The 19100-nt window shown below is 39.4% G+C and overlaps 1 protein-coding gene across 1 annotated transcript; it reads left to right on the top strand.

Annotated features, from left to right (window-relative positions):
• Positions 1 to 15648: 15648 nt before the first annotated feature.
• LOC141714743 (glucan endo-1,3-beta-glucosidase-like) lies at positions 15649 to 17368 on the top strand. The gene is made up of 2 exons (XM_074518245.1): positions 15649 to 16259; positions 17362 to 17368. Exons 1-2 carry the CDS (start codon positions 15649 to 15651, stop codon positions 17366 to 17368), a joined length of 618 nt encoding a protein of 205 aa, XP_074374346.1.
• The last annotated feature ends 1732 nt before the right edge of the window (positions 17369 to 19100 follow it).

The following is a 19100-nucleotide window of genomic DNA, read 5'->3' as shown; positions in this document are numbered from 1 at the left end:
ACTGAAAAGTCTGTGGATATTTCAAGTTATAGGGGCATGGTTGCCTCACTTCTGTAATTAACAACTAGTAGACCAGATATAATGTTTGCTACATGTTTGTGTGCTAGATTTCAGGCTGATCCTAGAGAATCTCACTTAGTAGCTATTAAGAGAATTTTCAGATATCTCAAGGGAACACCAAAACTTGGCATTTGGTACCCTAGAGATTCTGGTTTTGATCTAACTGGTTATTTAGATGCAGATTATACAGGTTGTAGAATTGATAGAAAAAGTACAACAGGAACCTGTCAATTTCTAGGAAACAAGCTTGTGTCCTGGTTCGGTAAAAAGCAAAATTCAGTTTCTACTTCTACAGCTGAAGCTGAATATATTGTTGCTGGCTGTTACTGTGCACATATTTTGTGGATGAAGAACCAATTGCTAGATTATGGCCTGCAAGTGGAAAGAATTCCCATTTTCTGTGATAACACAAGTGCAATTGCCATCACTAAAAATCCAGTACAACATTCAAGGACAAAGCACATAGACATCAACTACCACTTCATAAGGGAACATGTAATGAATGGTATTGTGGAACTACATTTTATTCCAAGTGAAAAGCAGCTTGCAGATATATTTACCAAGCCACTGGATGAATCCACCTTTTCAAGGTTGGTAAGTGAGTTAGGTATGCTTAATTACTCTTAAATCTTTTCATATAATTTGCAAGTTGTTATGCAACCAGAAATTTAATTGATTTTTCAGTCTCAAATGGAATTTTGGCTAAGTCAAAATTTATATCTCGACGGAAGATCTTTATCCATCGAGTTTGATCATCCGTCGGAATATTGTTTGTAAATAAAAATCAATTATTTTTCTGGAATACTTTATAACTCGACGGATAACAGTTTATCCTCATCCGTCAAATTGTCTTAATCTTAGCCGTTAATTTCCTGAACATTATCCATCGAGTATACTTACAGTTTGTAAGCATAACACGACGGATAATTGATGGAATTTTTACAGTTTATTTTTAAACAGCTGATAGGGAATAAAATAAACCCTGATTGCGTAATTAATATTGCATTAATTGTATTGATATTGGGCTGACAGTTAAGCCCATTAGAAGAGGCCCAAGACCTTTGAATAAGGGCCCAAAAATATCCCAGGAATATAATTTGTACTAAAGTTAACTAAACCAGATAAGGTCCAACAATGAAGCCCAGTTAGAAAGGGCCCAAAACCCTGATTATTAATTAATTTCGTATTAATTAATAAGGGAAAAATCAGTTATTAAGAAGAGTCCCAATAAAGACATAAATCCTAGTAGATTAGCCTCCAAGGGACCTAAAAGGATAAGGAATCAGTTTCCTACCACTTAGGACTCCAAAGTCCATTCTAATTCTGAGACTTGCCCACCAAGTCTCCTAACCCAAGTCCAATTCAAGGACTCCCAACATCTATATAAGGGGCCTCACCCCACCAATAAGAAGGACATTTTAGATTTAGTCCATGGAGGGCATGAAAGTCACTACGTCCTTGGTGAGCCCTCGCCTCCATAGCCCCGAGGGCAAGTATCACCAAGAACTACATTTTTTGACTTGATCCTTGGCAATCAGCAAGGTACATAGGCATCTTGTTAAGGGCAGATTGAGTCACGAAATACAAGAGCAGTCAAATCGAGCCTCGAAGCTCACGTTCCTTAGTAATAAATACAGCAGTTATATACCTTAGTTTTTAATTGAGTCACGAAACACAAGAGCAGTCAAATCGAGCCTCGAAGCTCACGTTCCTTGATAATAAATACAGCAATCATATACCCTAGTTTTTGATCCATAACATTTGGCGCCGTCTGTGGGAAAAACACAACAACCATGGCGAAAACACGGAGAACAGTTAGAGCCCTTGAAGGAGGAACACCAACGGGGACAACCCAAGTGATTTCTTCAGCTGTGGAGGTACCTCCTCATTCAACTTATGCAACCACGCAAGGAGAAGCCCAGATAGGGGCAACTGAACCTCAGCCACAAGGGACGATTCCCTCGGCTATTCAAGGTACGAATCCCCAAGTTCAACAACTACATGCACCTGTGAATTCTCGACCCATTGGGTATGAGTATTCAACTATTGTGACTACTACCCCCCCCCATATAGGATGCCCCTTTACCCCGAGGTTGGAGGAAGCGGACATGCTGGGCGGAGTGAAGCACGAGGGCGATCACCCCCTATATACAAGATGATGAAGTGGCCCCAAGAAGGAGGCGTGCTGAGAAAGAGCCGATGGCTGATGGTCGCCAACGTACTAGGAGCACCCAAGGGACGAATTCCAAAGAAGTGCAGGAAAGGATCAGGGCTCATGAGGCTGAGATTCAAAAGCTGAAGCGCGACTTGGAGTCACACCAGAACACTAGACCCTCATTACCCCCAAGGGGGAGGAATCCTCCTCCTATCATAGACCTGGATGGTCCAATATAGAGAAGGGCTATTGTCCCAAGGGCTGATCCAAGCAATCTTCTTCCCCTTGGAGATCCTGATGATCCTACTCCGCCATTCACTGAAGAGATAATGAATGCCCATATCTCAAAAAAGTTCAAGATGCCCACTATCAAAGCTTATGATGGCACGGGAGATCCCGCTAATCATGTCAGGACATTCTCTAATGCACTGTTGCTGCAGCCCGTGAATGACGCTATGAAGTATTGGGCATTTCCTCAAACCCTGTCGGGTATGGCCCAAAGATGGTATAGTCGTTTGCCCCCGAACTCTATTGGGTCCTTCAGAGAATTAAGTCAGGCTTATATTAAGCAATTCATCAGTAGGAGAGTGCATGAGAAAAGTTTGGCATCCCTCATGAACATTGTGCAGGGGGGCGTAGGAATCCTTAAGAGACTACCTGAATTGTTTCACGAAGGAAGCTTTAAAAGTCCCAGACCTTGATGACAAGGTAGCCATGATAGCACTGCAACAGGGAACTAGGGATGAGTTTTTCAAGATGTCCTTGGCCAAACGCCCCCTGAAAGCATGTTGCAGCTCCAGGATAGGGCAGGGAAGTATATCAAGGTGGAAGAGAATATGAGGAAAACAGTCATGAGCAACGAGCCCATAGGAGGCAAGAAGCGGAAAACTGATCTGGAATATATTGCTAAGGACAAGTATCCTAGAACTGAGGAAAATCCTGACTCAACTCCCAAGAGAGGTGGACCTGGACAAAAATTTACTGAGTATGCTAAGGTGAATGCTCCAAGGAGCCAAATTTTAATGGAAATGGAGATAGATCGAGATATTCGCTGGCTTAAGCCCTTGAAGTCCGGCCCTGCCAAGTTAGATAAGAGCAAGTATTATAGATTTCACTAGGATGTTGGTCATGACACCGATGAGTGTAGGCAACTGAAAGATGAAATTGAGTTCCTTATTAGAAAAGAGAGGTTGAACAAGTACACTAGAGATGGAGGGGATAGGAATAACAATGGAAGAAAGAACTTTGAAGATCGTAGGATGGACCAAGACGATCAGGGGCGGAATCCCCAGCCTAGGGGACTGGTGATAAATACAATCTTCGGAGGACCACGACCCCGAGGGCCTGTGATAAACACAATTTTTGGTGGACCAATTGCTGCTGGGTTATCCAAGAACTCTAGGAAAGCATATACTAGAGAGGTTATGCATATTGTTGGAGAAGCCCCGAAGATGGCCATGACAGGAGTAACAATGACTTTTGATGATTCTGATCTAGAGGGTGTGAAATTTCCTCATGACAACCCGCTGGTCATAACACCAATAATAGGAAACAGCCCGGTGAAGAGGGTCCTCGTAGATAATGGTGCTTCAGTAGATATCTTGCTCCATGACCCCTTTTTAAGGATGGGTTATAATGATTCACAATTAACCCCGACCGATATGCCGATATATGGATTTGCTGGAGTAGAGTGCCCCGTGGAAGGGAGAATTAAGTTGCCAACAACCATAGGTCAGGAACCAAGGAAAGCAAGACAAATGTTGGACTTTGTGGTAGTGAAGGCTAGTTGGACTTACAACGCTATCATGGGAAGAACAGGGATACATGCCTTCAAGGCAGTCCCTTCTTCCTACCATTCAGTTATGAAGTTTCCCACCCGGGATGGGATTGGAGAAGAGAGAGGAGATCAAAAAATGGCTAGAAGTTGCTATGTGGCCTCACTGAGGGCAGATGGACTTAGGGGGCAGGTTCTGCCTATTGAAGATCTGGATATTCGAGAGAATGATGAGAAAAGAGGGAAGCCATCAGAAGACTTGGTTTCGATTCCTTTAGCTCCCGAGGATCCTGAGAAGGTGACTTTCGTTGGAGTCACACTAGAGGAGCCCCTTAGAGGGAAGTTGATGAAATTTTTGCAAGAAAATAGTGATGTGTTTTCTTGGACAACATCTGATATACCAGGCATAGACCCGGAACTGATTACTCACAAGCTGAATGTGGATCCAAATCGGAAGACAGTGAAGCAAAAGAAAAAAAGTTTTGCCCCAGAGAGGCAAGAAGCTATAAAATAGGAAGTAGAGAAGCTCTTAGAGGCTGGTTTCATCGGGGAGATACAATTTCCCGAATGGTTAGAGAACCCTGTAATGGTGAAGAAGGCTAGTGGAAAATGGAGGATGTGTGTGGACTTCACTGATCTGAACGACGCATGCCCTAAGGACTGTTTCCCGTTGCCAAGGATAGATACTTTGACAGATGCTACTGCTGGGCATAAGATTCTGAGCTTCATGGATGGATTTAGTGGATACATTCAGATCAAGATGCACAAGGATGACATCCCAAAGGTATCATTCATCACTGATTTTGGTGTTTATTGTTATCTTGTTAGGGCATTTGGTCTCAAGAATGCAGGAGCCACCTATCAAAGGTCGGTAAATACAATTTTTAAGGATCTTATTGGCAAGACCATGGAAGTTTATGTTGGTGACATGTTAGTCAAGAGTCTAGTGAAGACTGGCTATATAACCCATTTGAGGGAAGCTTTTGAGGTCCTGAGATATCATAAGATGATGTTAAATCCTACGAAGTGTGCTTTCGGAGTAGGGTCTGGAAAGTTTTTGGGATTGATGGTCTCCAAGAGAGGAATCGAGGCCAATCCCAATAAAATAAAGGCAATCCTGGATATGGAGCCACCAAAAACTATCAAAGATATTCAAAAGCTCATTGGAAGGGTTGCCGCGTTGGGACGATTCATTTCCAAGTCTCGAGACAAGTGTTTGTCGTTCTTCAAGTCCTTAAAGAAGGTTAAGGATTTTGTATGGAGTGAGGAAAGCCAGAAGGCATTCGAGGAATTAAAGAAATATATGGCCCAGGCCCCGTTGTTGGCCAAGCAAGCTTTGAATGAAGTCTTGTACTTGTACTTGGCCGTTTCAGAGAGTGCCTTGAGTGCTGTGTCGGTTAAGCAGGAACTGAAAATTCAGAAACCCGTATACTATGTTAGCAAAATTCTGCATGGAGCAGAGTTGAATTATTCAACTATTGAGAAGTTTGCTTTAGCCTTGGTAATGGTTTCAAAAAAGTTGCGTCCTTACTTCCAGGTTCATAAGATTGAGGTGCTAACAAACCAACCCCTGAGAAGTATCATTCACAGTCCCAAGGCTAGTGGGAGGTTGATCAAGTGGGCAATGGAGCTGGGAGAATTCGACATCAAGTATAATCCACGAACAACAATAAAAGCCCAGGCATTGGCTGACTTCATGGTGGAATGTACCATACCCAACCAAGAAGTCGAGGGGCAGGAAGATAATATACCTCAAGACAAGGAGGTTGATAAGGGGGACAAAGAAAAGGATGATAAGGCGAAGGAATATTGGGTCCTCTATTTTGATGGAATAGTAAAAACAAATTCAAGTGGAGCAGGTTTGGTTTTACAAAGCCCTGATGGGTTCTTAATTGAGTATGCAATGAAGTTAGATTTCCTGGTCACAAACAACGAGGCAGAATATGAAGCTCTGATAGCTGGCCTCGGCCTAGCAGGGACAATGAGAGTCAATAACTTGAAGGTCTGTGGAGACTCGAAGTTGTTCATATCCTAAGTGAAGGGAGAGTTTGAGGCAAGGGATGATACGATGGCTAAGTATGTCCGCCTAGTAAGGGATGTGATGACTCAATTCGATGAATGACATGTTGAGCATATTCCAAGGGAGGAAAATGATAAGGCAGATGCATTATCAAAGTTTGCTTCATCTGAGATAGAGGAAAATTCAGGAAGTGTATACTTTCGCATTCTGAAGACACGGAGCATTGATGTTAAGCTTGTAGCTCCTATAGGTCTGGGGACGTCATGGATAGATCCTATAAAGACCCATATTCAAACCGATTGGTTGCCAAATAATGCTACTGAAGCACAGAAGTTGGCTGTTCGAGCACTAGCTCACAAAATAACCCGTTTAGCTTCTATTGGCCAGAAATAATGGTTGATGCCAAAGAGTATGTGAAGAAGTGTGACCGCTGTCAGAAGCATGCACCTGTCGTTAGACAACCCCCCGAGATGCTGACCTCCATCAACTCACCTATCCCCTTTGCTATGTGGGGAATGGATATACTTGGGCCTTTCTCCATGGCCATGGCACAAAGGAAGTTCCTGATTGTAGCCATTGATCATTTTACTAAGTTGATTGAAGCCAAGCCTTTGGCCAAAATCACAACCGAACAGGTTGCGCAATTCTTGTGGAAAAATATCATGTGCCGATATGGAATCTCACGCATCCTTGTCACGGATAATGGGAAACAATTTGATAATACAGAGCATCAACGAAGAGCCTCCCTCTATTTTAATAAAAGGGTTAAAGAAAGGTTCTTTTACCAAAGAGGCTTGATCTTAAGAAAGATTGAGGCTTCAGGAGTTGAAGAGAAAGAAATGCTAATCCCTAACTGGGAAAGACCGTATAAGGTCAAAAAAACATGAGGACGAGGATCTTACAAGTCAGAAACCCTGAGCAGTGACAAAGTGCCTCATACCTAGCACGTTTCGAAGCTGAAGGTTTAATATGTTCAGGATATGAAAGACATGTTCCTGGTACTTAGTAGTAAATGGAGGAATAAGGTCGACCAGTGTACGAGCATCCAATGAATAAAATTCCCGAAGGACCAAAGTACCGAAAATAAAAGACGAATATGAAATCAAGCTACAAATGCAGGAGATCCTGAAGGATCAGAAATCAAGTCATGATGAACAATTAGGTTACATACTGAAGATGTTCAAGTCCATGAAGGACCGCAAATAGATAAAAGCCACACACGGCAAACAAAGCCATGTAAGGCCTAAACACTGAAGGACAATCTATAGTCCAAAATCAGATGATTGGCCAATAATGGCAACCTCAGAAACAACCCAAAGGATAGGAAAGCCCCGCAAATTTACCATATCCGGGTAAGAGCTATGAACAGAGCCAATGGACATATTAACGCATCATCATGGGTGTCCATCATCTTGAATAAGTCTTCCGACCGTCGATAAACGCTAAGAGAGCTCTAGAATCCCAGTCCTGAAACTTTCTCTCAAGTTTCTTCATCAATGCCTCCAAGGCCATGTGCTCACTCCTACATTTTGCACTCCTAGTGAAAGAAGCTGCGAAGTAGGCGTTGGCCTAATAAGAAAAAGATATTAGAAATCTAACTTCACGAAATGTATATGGTCAATTGGAGTCCACATTACAAGCTCCAGCCTACCAAAGAAGGCTGATCAGCCTCAAGAGAAAGCCTTTGACCAACTGGAGATCCCTTAGAAAGGGCTCCGGCAGACCAGCCTCCAAAGGATGCCTTAAGTCAACCAGGCTCCTCCTTTAATTTGTGAAGTACTGAAAGCTTTAAAAAGAATAGATGTACAAAATACAAGGCATGAGCCCCGCACATCCCCGCCTCAGGAAGCTGTTCGCCTAATTGGAACAAACTTAACCAATGGAAAGATAAGAGGGGTTAGGCCAACTTTAACAAGGTTCCTTTGAATTACGAGGACCCATCAAGAACACGAACGTGATAGTTTATGTTCGAGGTCCATCAAGACATGTTGTCCAAGAAAGCAAAAATGTTTCCCTTTGACCAACCAGAGGAGGCCGAGTAGCCATCCATGAAGATCTTTGACCGTCTAAAGGGTCCTTGGATGAGGTCCCCACCAGGCAAGGCATTCCCTCGAATAAAAAAGAGAGAAGTCAAATCCACGAATTGATATTAAGAATATTGAAGTTCAAGAACTTCCATGAAATAGGATCCCGAAGGGCCAAGAAGCTCTAGACATTAAGGTTACGGCCGACCAGGGCCTCAAGGGCTTGGTCTCTATGGCCGACCAAGAGTCCTTGAAGCTGACTCCTCCACATGGAGGGTTAGGCCGACTAGGATATCCTCAAAGGAACGTCTACAGACGTCTGGAATTAATAGGGATGGCCCCTAAGAGAAGGTTCCAAGAAAACCATGAACTAGAGCCAAGGGATTCTCCTAATGAAGACAAGAACTTCCAAGAAAACAAGTTTCGTAAAGACTAGAACCCTTACGGAGGGAAATAAGTTTTATGAAGAGTAAGACGCTCACGGCTACCAAGAGTCAGTGACGTCTAGTCCTCCACAAGGAAGGATTAGGCCGACTAGAACCTTCACAGAGGAAAATAAGTTTCGTGAAGAGTAGAACGTTCACGAGAACAAGTACATAACGCTCACTAGAAAAAGGGCCAAACGTCCAAAAAGAGCAGAATTAGCCGACCAGGCCACATGAAGGCCTCATAGCCGACGGGAACCCATGTAGGGTTGATCCAGACCCTCCTAAAGGTTTTCTGGTGGAACTCCTATGAAATTCCTTGAGAATTCTTGAAAAATTAGGCGCCCGATGAGAACAAGTTTTATGAAGACTAGAACGTCATTGAGAACAAGTTCCACGAAGACTAAAGAGTCCATGAGAACAAGTTCCGCGAAGGCTAAAGAGTCCATGAGAACAAATTTCGTGAAGACTAGGACATCCACGAAAACAAGTTCATGAAGAATAGAACGTTTACTAGAAAATGATCAGAAAAGCGTGACTGAGGCTAAACACAAATCGATAGTCTGATTCTATTTCTTGAAGATGGAAGGACATATCAAATGTCAGAATCAGATGTGTTAAACAAATCACTAAAAGAACTTCAATTCTTTCATGACCTTTTAGAGGTAAAGTCTGATATTGATAAAGCTAGAATTTTTGGTTAAAGAGTTATAAAATTTATTCCTAGTATTGTTGAAGATGATGGAAGAGAAATTCCAATGAAGAAGAATTCTGCTAAGCTTGAAGGGATCCTGAAAGGGAAATGTCTATGCTACAATGAAGATTCTTCTCATCCTAGGGTAATAAGACTGAATGATGGTTTAGAAAGAAGCCACATCTCTGCTTTAAGGACTGCAATCTACTAGATTGGAAGTCAGAATGAAGAGATGAAGAAAGTCAAGACTACAATATCTCAAGTATTGAGGATTAAATAAAAAAAAGCTGATATTAAGCTTTGTCAAGCATCATTATGGATTCAGATTGACTCAGTGAGATTGGTAAAAGCTACATGGACTGTAAGTTGTAGTTAGTTATCTATTTAAACTCTTATTTGCATTTGTACTTAAATGTTTTTGACATCATCAAATCTAGTAACTTGTATATTTTGCATAATTTACAAGTTAGGGGAGATTGTTAGATATATTTGAGATGCCATGTCTAATATGATTCATGTTTAGTTTTCAGAACTTAACAAACAAGACATATCAGGACTTACTGAAATTAGGACTTACTGAAAGTCAGGACTTAATATCAGAACTTAATTAAGGTCATATCAGAACTTAAGTGCGGGAAGACTTTCATATAAGGAAGGAAGCTGATTTACAGTAGAAGATCGAGACTAAATAAAAGAAGATATGCACGGAAAGAGTTAAAAGACTGGAAGACTTGTAGAAGATATCTGATTGATATATTTTAGGAGACAGAATTATATTTCATATCAATTAGAAGTTATCTTGTAACTGTGTACAATATAAACACAGACTTAGGGTTTACATTAGATGTGTTATCATTATCGAGAAGATTAGACATTGTAACCTAACAGCTCTTAGTGATATTTGTTCATCACTGAGAGAGAACAACAGTTCTTATTATAAAAGAGTTTATTTAATATACTTGATCTTTGTTACATACTTGTGTTAAATCGATTTGATTGTATTAACACTTTATTCAACCCCTTCTACAGTGTTGTGTGACCTAACAGTTCGTTTTCTTCGAAAACTAAAAGCGTTTATACACTCATTTGGTATGTATAATCATGTTATCAACTCCGAAACTCAATTTCTCATGCACAACATAGTGTGGGCTAAAAAGTTTTCCTCGTCTGTCAGGGTTACTATTCATTAAACATTTTTACAAAGTCTCAAAAATTCGAGTTAGTACAGTCTTCCCCTCTAACATGGATTTCGTCCTGGAATCAATTAGAAAATACGTGGGAATATCTATTCCTCATTGTGTCTTCTAGTTCCCAAGTTGACTCTTCAACATTTTGATTTCTCCACAAGATTCTAACCAGCTTCACAGTCTTGTTCTTCAACACTTGTTCTTTTTGGTCCATTACTCTTACTGGTTGTTCAACATAGGTCACGTCTGGTTGTAAATCTACTTGCTCATACTCTATCACATGTCTCGCATCGGCATGGTATTTCCTTAGCATTGACACGTGGAACACGTTGTGCACTTGTTACATATTAGGAGGCAAGACGAGCTCATAAGCTAGAGGTCCTATTCTCCTCAAAATTTCGAAGGGTCCTATGAATCTGGGACTCAGCTTCCCTTTCTTTACAAACCTCATCACTCCCTTCCATGGAGATACCTTCAACAATACTGAATCCCCTACTTCGTATTCTCTATCTTTTCTGATCTGGTCGGTGTACTTCTTTTGTCTATATTGAGCTGCTACTAGTCTCTTCCTAATTAGTGCCACCATTTCCCTAGTCTGTTGGACTAACTCGGGTCATATTATCTTGTATTCTGCAACCTCATCCCAACATAGGGGAGAACGACATCTCCTTCCATAAAGAGCTTCATACGGAGGCATTCCTATGCTAGCGTGATAGCTATTATTGTAGGCAAATTCGATCAGGGGTAAGTGGTCATTCCAATTTCCTTTAAAGTTAATGGCACATACTCGCAGCATATCTTCTAGGGTCTGAATAGTCCTTTCGCTTTGCCCATCAGTTTGGGGGTGGTAAGCGGTACTCATATTTAGTCTGGTGCCTACACACTCCTGGAAGCATCTCCAAAATAGGGAATTAAACCTTGGTTCTCTATCCGACACTATCGCAACGGGAACGCCGGGTCTCACTACAATTTCTTTCAAGTAGATATCCACTAGCTTGTTTACTGTGTACCTTTCGTTGATCGGCAGGAAGTGCACGGACTTGGTCAATCTATATATGATAACCCATATGGCATTGTGATTGGTTTTCATCCTTGGTAGGCCTGTCATAAAATCCATGGCTATATGCTCCCATTTCCATTCCGGAATTTCCAGGGGCCGTAATAATCCACTCGGTCGCTGATGTTTAGCCTTCACTCTCTGGCATGTCAAGCACTTGCTAACCCACTCTGCTACTTATCTTTTCATGTTAGTCCACCAATAATATTCCTTAAGGTCACGGTACATTTTCGTACTTCTTGGGTAGATCGAATATCTAGAGCTGTGCCCTTCGTGCAGCAGCTCATCCTTTAACTCTTGCACATTTGGAATCCAAATTCGGGATGCATACATCATGATCCCTTTCTCGTACTTCGCACATCTGACTTCCTCACCGGTCAATGTTCCTCTTTCTTTATTCATCTTCTTTTTCTGACACACTCGTATCTTTTCAGTCAGTTCCGGCACTAGCTTAATCTCAAATAATCCTTCTGTTCCTTTAGCGGTTATTTTCACGTCCATTTCCATCTTTTCAAATTCCTTAACTAACTCCTCAGATGTCATTATCATTTTGAGTCTCTCATTTCTATTGAGGGCGTCAGCCACCACATTGGCTTTACCCGGATGATACAAAATTTCACAGTCGTAGTCCTTAATCAATTCTAACCACCTCCTCTGTCTCATGTTTAATTCTTTCTGAGTAAAAATATATTTGAGGCTCTTATGGTTTGTGTAAATCTCACATTTCTCACCGTACAGGTAGTGCCTCCAAATTTTTAGGGCAAACACTATGGCTGCTAATTCTAGATCGTGTGTTGGGTATCTCATCTCATACTCCTTCAACTGCCGAGAGGCGTATGCGATAACCTTTCCGTGCTGCATAAGCACACATCCTAGTCCTTTATGCGATGCTTCGTTGTATATCACAAACTCTCCCTTTCCATCTGGAAGAGCGAGCACTGGTGCTGACACCGGTCTCCTTTTCAGTTCCTGAAAGCTTTCCTCACATTTCTTTGTCCATAAGAACTTTTCCGTTTTCGGGGTAAGTCTAGTCAGTGGGCCGGCTATCTTGGAAAACTCTTGCACGAATCTCCGGTTATACCCTGCTAAACCCACAAAACTCCTAACCTCGGTTGGGGTAGTCGGTCTTTTCCAATTGGATACCGCCTCTATCTTGGCGGGGTCAACTAACACTCCTTTGTTACTCACCACATGCCCTAAGAGCTGAACTTCCCTTAAGCAAAACTCGCATTTCGAGAACTTGGCATATAATTTCTCATTCCTCAAGATTTCTAAGACTATCCTCAAATGTTCGGCATGTTCTTGCTCTGTCTTTGAGCAGATTGGAATATCATCTCTAAAAACTATCACGCATATATTTAGGTACTTTTTAAACACTCTGTTCATCAAATCCATAAAGGCTGCGGGTGCATTAGTTAGTTCAAATGACATGACTAAGAACTCATAGTGCCCATACCCAGTGCGAAAAGCAGTCTTCGTTATATCCTCAGGTTTGATTTTCAACTGGGGATATCCTGTCCTCAAATCTATTTTGGAAAAATGTACAGCACCCTTAAGTTGGTCGAATAAGTCATCAATCCTAGGGAGAGGGTACCTATTCTTGATAGTGAACTTATTCAACTCCCGATAGTCTATGCATAATCTCATACTACCATCCTTTTTCTTTACAAACAGAATTGGTGCTCCCCATGGCGACACACTGAGTCTTATCATTCTGTTATCTAATAACTCTTGCAGTTGAGAAGCTAGTTCCTTCATCTCAACTAGGGCTAGCCTATAAGGGGCCTTGGACACTGGTGTCGTCCCTGATGCTAATTCTATAGCAAATTATATCTCTCTGTCAGGTGGCAATCCTGGTAAGTTCTCTGGAAATACATCCTCAAATTCATTCACTATAGGTATGTCCTGTATGTTGGGAACTTCCTTCTTAGTATCCATCACATAAGCCAAATAGACCTCGTTACCTTTCTTTAACAATCTATTTTCCTGTAACATGGTCATAAATTTCTAGGTCTGTTGTTGACCTTTGAACACTACTTCATTTCCATTTTACACACTTATCATCAGTCTCTTTCGCTCATAATCTATTTGTGCTCCATTACTAGATAACCAATCCATTCCTAAGATTATATAAAATTCTCCTAACACAAATGGGATTAAGTCAACCTCGAAGACTTTCCCTTCTAATTTCAACTTGTATTTAGGGAAGACTTGATTTACAGGAATTATTTCATGTTTGCCTATCGCAATAGTTTGATCATGAGTGTTACAATTTAATGTTACATTAGCTATGCTTATTTTTGTCTACTGCAACATCGCACATTTGATGTTACCATAGCCTTTTCAACATGTTACCATAGATAGAAAATGTTACACACTGCAACATATTTTAAGATGTGTTACCATAGGGTATTAATGAATAAAATATTATCATTTTACAAAATAATAAGATATATTTAAAATATGTGAATTTAAATTATTTAATTTTACATTATATTTAAGTAATAATTTAAAAATGTTACTTTTTTGAAATAAGTGAATAATGATTATTTTGTTTTAAATATTAAATTAACATTATATTATTAATATATAAAAATTTATCTTTAAAAAAATATAAAATAAATTAATCATATTATTTAATTTGAAATTTAACTAATTTTGATATAAATTAATTTGCTGTTTGAGTTTATAAATTGTAGGTAGTGACATTATTTTTAAATAATTTAGTTACAATTTATTATGATAATAATTTATTTAAAAAAAGTTAAAAACAAATTATGAGGTAAATTGAACAAGGCGGCTAAAATTTGGCTAAAATTTGGGGAAGCGTCAATTTTTGTCAAACAGGCGGTACATTAAAAATTTCGAAAAGTCAATATACTCTATTTCTCCTCTGGATCTCTCTCTCACTACTCTTCTCTCTCTCTCATCTAGTTCCCTCATGCTCTCTCTCCGCCATTCTCTACATTAAGGGTATAATAAAGTCGATTTTATTCAATTCAGAGTTAAACTTTTATAAATCGATGCGTATGGGTCTGCGGGTTCAAGTTTTAAAGAAAACTAGGGTTTTTATTTGAATTAGGGGTTTTGTGATTTGTTTTTTTGGTTAAATTCTCAAATTAATTGGTTTATCTTTTTTCCAGGGTTAGTTTGGTTTGATTTGGGTCTAATTCCGAGCTTGGGCTTAATTTACGATTCTACATCAAGGTATTCCATCTCTTTTTATATGTTTTATGTAGTTTCTCAGTGTGTGAGCTTGAATTGAATATTGTAAGTGAACTTGTGCTTGTGTGAACTTATGTTTATATATCAAGTTTATGTTATATAAACTAAATTGGGCTATCATGTTCCCCTCAAAATCAGCCGCAGATATGTCACATTCGGCAAGTAAGACTACAAAATCTAATAAGGAAATTAATGATTTTAATATATTATGATTTTAATTCTTAGGTTAGTTCAGAACCCAGGCGATTTTGTAATCACTTTTCCAAGGGCATATCATGTAGGATTCAACCATGGTAATTTCTTTACAGTCTTCTTGTACCATAATGTTGTTCGAAGCTTTTAGTGTGTTTGTTTTATTGTTAATTTAATGATCACAGTACTTCTATTTGTTATATATCATGGGCTTCTTGTTCTTTTAAAATTGCTTTTCTTGAAGTTTGATCAGTTGCGATTTGAATCTAAGCTTCAGTTCAGGGATAATGATCATAGCTAGATATTATTTCTAAATGATAGCCCTTCACGTCGGGGATAATGATCATAGCTTGATATTATTTGTATTCTGTTGAAATATTGAATTGTTGCTATTACATAGTTCAACTTAGTGTCTTCATGTGTATTGATTGTTTTCAACCTTGTCTCAATATAGCCATCACTTTTACAATATGATAAATTATTCATAATCAACTGAGAATTCGAACTAATTACATAATGATTGTAACAAATCTTTTGGATAATCTTGGTCCCTTTCTTTTGTATGACTGAAAAATCTGACATATTATTAATACAAAACCAAATGTCCAGAGTAGTCTGCTCATCAATCTCCCTTTTGGCTTTCTTGATTCCACATCTACTAATTTCAGGTAACAAATTTGTACTTGATCAACTTTACAAGCTGTTCTATACATCATGTGTATAACCTGGTGTATATAATTTGATTTTACAGGAGTAGTTTCATCCGCAACAGTAACATTACTTAACAGATGTAACCAGACAGTATGGCCTGACATTAAATCCAACACCGCTACTCATGTTCCAACCACTAGTTAAACTTCGGAAAGGCGAAACTACAACCATCAATATACCATCCTCTTGGACCGGTTGGTTCTATGGTAGGACTCAATGTGTCAAAGACTCTTTTGGAAACTTCACTTGCCTCACGGGCGATTGTGGTTCCTGTAGGCTGGAATGTACGGGCAGTAGATCTGTAGGGGGAGAAACTCTAGCTGAGTTCTCGATCGATGGTTCTGGTGGAAGGGATTTCTTTGACATTAGCATGGTTGATGGTTATAACTTGCCGATCATGATCTCCCCATTAGGTGGACTCAACTATTCAAGGACAGAGTGTAGTATGGACGTCAACAGCGTGTGTCCATCCGAGCTAAAGATAAGTTCGGACGGGGAAGGGGTGGCTTGTAAGAGTGCTTGCGTGGCTTTTGGTGATCCTCAGTATTATTGTACCGGCAACTACAGTTCACCTGATAAGTGTAAGGCTTCAAACTACGCTAACGTGTTCAAAAAGGCGTGTCCCACGGCGTACAGTTATGTCTATGATAATAAGGTCGGCGCTTTCATATGTGACAGTGCTGCCAACTATCTCATTTCCTTCTGTCCAACGCCAAATAAAACAAATGATACCAGGTACATTTACATATAACTCCTCACATGACTTTCCTTGCTGTTATGCTCCAGTTTCTCTAGTTTGTTAATCAATCAATATTGGTAGTCCCCGGGTATTTCTGTCGTGCCAAATTGAAAGTCTGACCCATTATACCTTAAACAAAGTCTGACCCGTTTCCTTAACATTTGATATTAATTAATTGTGTAATAACTAAGATAAGCATAATTGGGAGTTATCATAAATAGTCTTTTCCATATATTCGGACGATTCAGAAGTTCTTTAGTAGTGATCCCTTTACAATATAAGTTTTAACTGTTGAAATCTTACCTTAATGCTATATGCAACCTATTAATATCATCAGCTCAATCCATCTGCTTTTACAGATCAACATCTCAACATTCTTAGTCTAAAACTGCAAAATGCTAACTAGGATTGTCGATAAACTAACAGTCAAATATACTGACATAAATATCAGAAGGAAGTGTTATTTTGATTTCTGAAATCCAGTCTTCTTCAATCATGTATTTACACTTGTACCATTCCCTTTGATACAATTTTTGCTGTGTTTTATTCATGAAAGAAAATTCCAGCACTTGTTTGCTGTGACGTTTTCCTTTAAAAAAATGTACTGCTCTCTTCAATCATTATCATGAGATCAGTTAATTATTTCATCAATTATGTTCAATTTTATTAAGCTTAGCTGGAATATATACACCCCACCAGTATCATCTCAGTGCATCAGGTTTTGCTGATGAATATATCATGCTCAAGTTGTTTCTGCAAAATACCATTTGGATTGCGATATCCTTTAGCTGCAGCAAGAGGACACTTAGATATACCTTTCCGGGAGAAAATATTCTACCTTCACATGTTATAAAAGTAAAAACTATATTATAAATTATTCATAATCAGAGATTGAATCGGCCATGCTGTTCATCATATGATAAATCTAATCTGTTGTATCACATGATTACTGGATAACTTGCATTGAATTTTAGTCACAATTCACTAAAACATCACTGATTTACCTTCGTGCATATGATTCAATTGGTCCATTTTCCATTGTTTCATTCTTTTATTATCTTTATGTTTGTTATGACACTATGTTTGTGTTATGTCCAGGATGTAATGAAATGCAACTGGTTCTGAATGTTGGGGGGCCAGACAGACTATCACGGCTCCAAATGGCATAGACAGTGGCAGCTGTTAGAGTTTATAAAAGCTCATTACTCAAACCAATATCGGCATCATTAGTAAGTCTACCATAAACACTGAACCCTGAATCAAAAGTTACTTTCCCAGTCATCTTATCATTGTTTACACTTATGTATAATCATTTGTGCGAGTTGTGCCCTTTCCAGAAAGCACGCAACATTTAATCAATCACACTCACCTAATTGGATATCGATTTCCTCTGCTTCCCACAAATATGATATTTAAATTTTTACTTTTCAGATTGATCGCGGTGTCAAGTCCCCTGCTGACATATCAATGGACATCAGCAAACTAATTCAAATGCTAGGCTTTTCTCCTATGAAATTTGAAGAAGGCGTCAGATTAACATTCAGAAATGAAACCAACACCAGTTCTTAAATTTTAAAGCTCCAGATCTTGTAGGAGAATGTGAAGAGTTTCTAGTGTTACTATTTTATTAAGTTTATCTTTTTTTTCTAATGTTTGATAAATAACCTGAACTATTTTGTTTAGTTAAAATAATTGTTGTTGTCGTAGTTTTAGACATGTGATGGTTTGAATATTTGAGTTGGTTTGGATGTAATACATTTTATGGTATTTAATGATATTTTGGGATTGTCGATTTCGAATAGCATAATTTCATGTAGTATTGCTTTTTACATATGAAAAACATGTTAATGGTATATATGTTCTATTTACAAACAAATTCTGTCAAATTAATATAATACAAATCATTATAATAAAAATGGGGCCAACTTGTGGTCCCTAATATTGGCCCACAAGTGGGCCCCATTTTTTTTGCAAATTCAAAGTTCAAAGGTAACATATATAGTGTGATACTATAGACATATATTGATGTTACCTTTGGTGTCTATTGTAACACAAAAGTCCATGTTGCACCAGGGCAAAGGAAATGTTACATTAGGGGCCAAAGGTAACTCAAAAAAAAGCAACTTAAATTTTATGTTACCTTAGGTCTTTTGGGTGGCTATGGTAACATTTTTTTGGCCTGTTGTAACATTTTTTAGGTGTTGCTGTAGGCCATCTATGGTGTAGTGGGGCTTCTGGCGGGTTGGGACACCACTCCCCTGACGAACCTGCTTGGGAGGCTCCTATTCTCGGTTCCTCCTCCTCCGCCTTGGCTTCCTATCTTTCTCTTCCTATTTTCCTTTTCCCTCAAACTTTGCTCACTGCCAGCTTCAATAATCGAGGCTTTCTACACTAAGGTGGCGTAATCCGTCCGCTCTAGTATTGCCACTCGGTTCTGGATCCACTATTTCAGACCAGGCTGAAACCTTCGCGCTTTCTTCTCTTCGGTATTCACAAACTCAGGCACAAATCATGACAACTCAGTAAACTTGGCCTCATACTCTGCCACGGTCATCTTATCTTGTTTCAACTCTAGAAACTTAATCTCTATTTGCGTTTCCATAAACCTAGTGAAATACTTGTCTAAGAACAATCGGGTAAATCTATCCCATGGAATCACAGCATCAGTCTCGAGGTTTCGTTTGGACTCCCACCAGTAGTTAGCTTCCCCTTTCAGCATATAAGAAGCGAAAATGGTCTTGTGTCGTTCTTCCATACCTAGTATTTCGAAGGAATTTTCTATTTCCTTGAGCCAGGCCCGTGCCTCAACGGGGTCGGCAGATCCTAGAAACTCTGGG

The sequence above is a fragment of the Apium graveolens genome, chromosome 3 (assembly GCF_009905375.1).
Source record: "Apium graveolens cultivar Ventura chromosome 3, ASM990537v1, whole genome shotgun sequence".
NCBI lineage: Eukaryota > Viridiplantae > Streptophyta > Magnoliopsida > Apiales > Apiaceae > Apium > Apium graveolens.
This window is presented reverse-complemented; position numbering and strand designations above follow the sequence as displayed.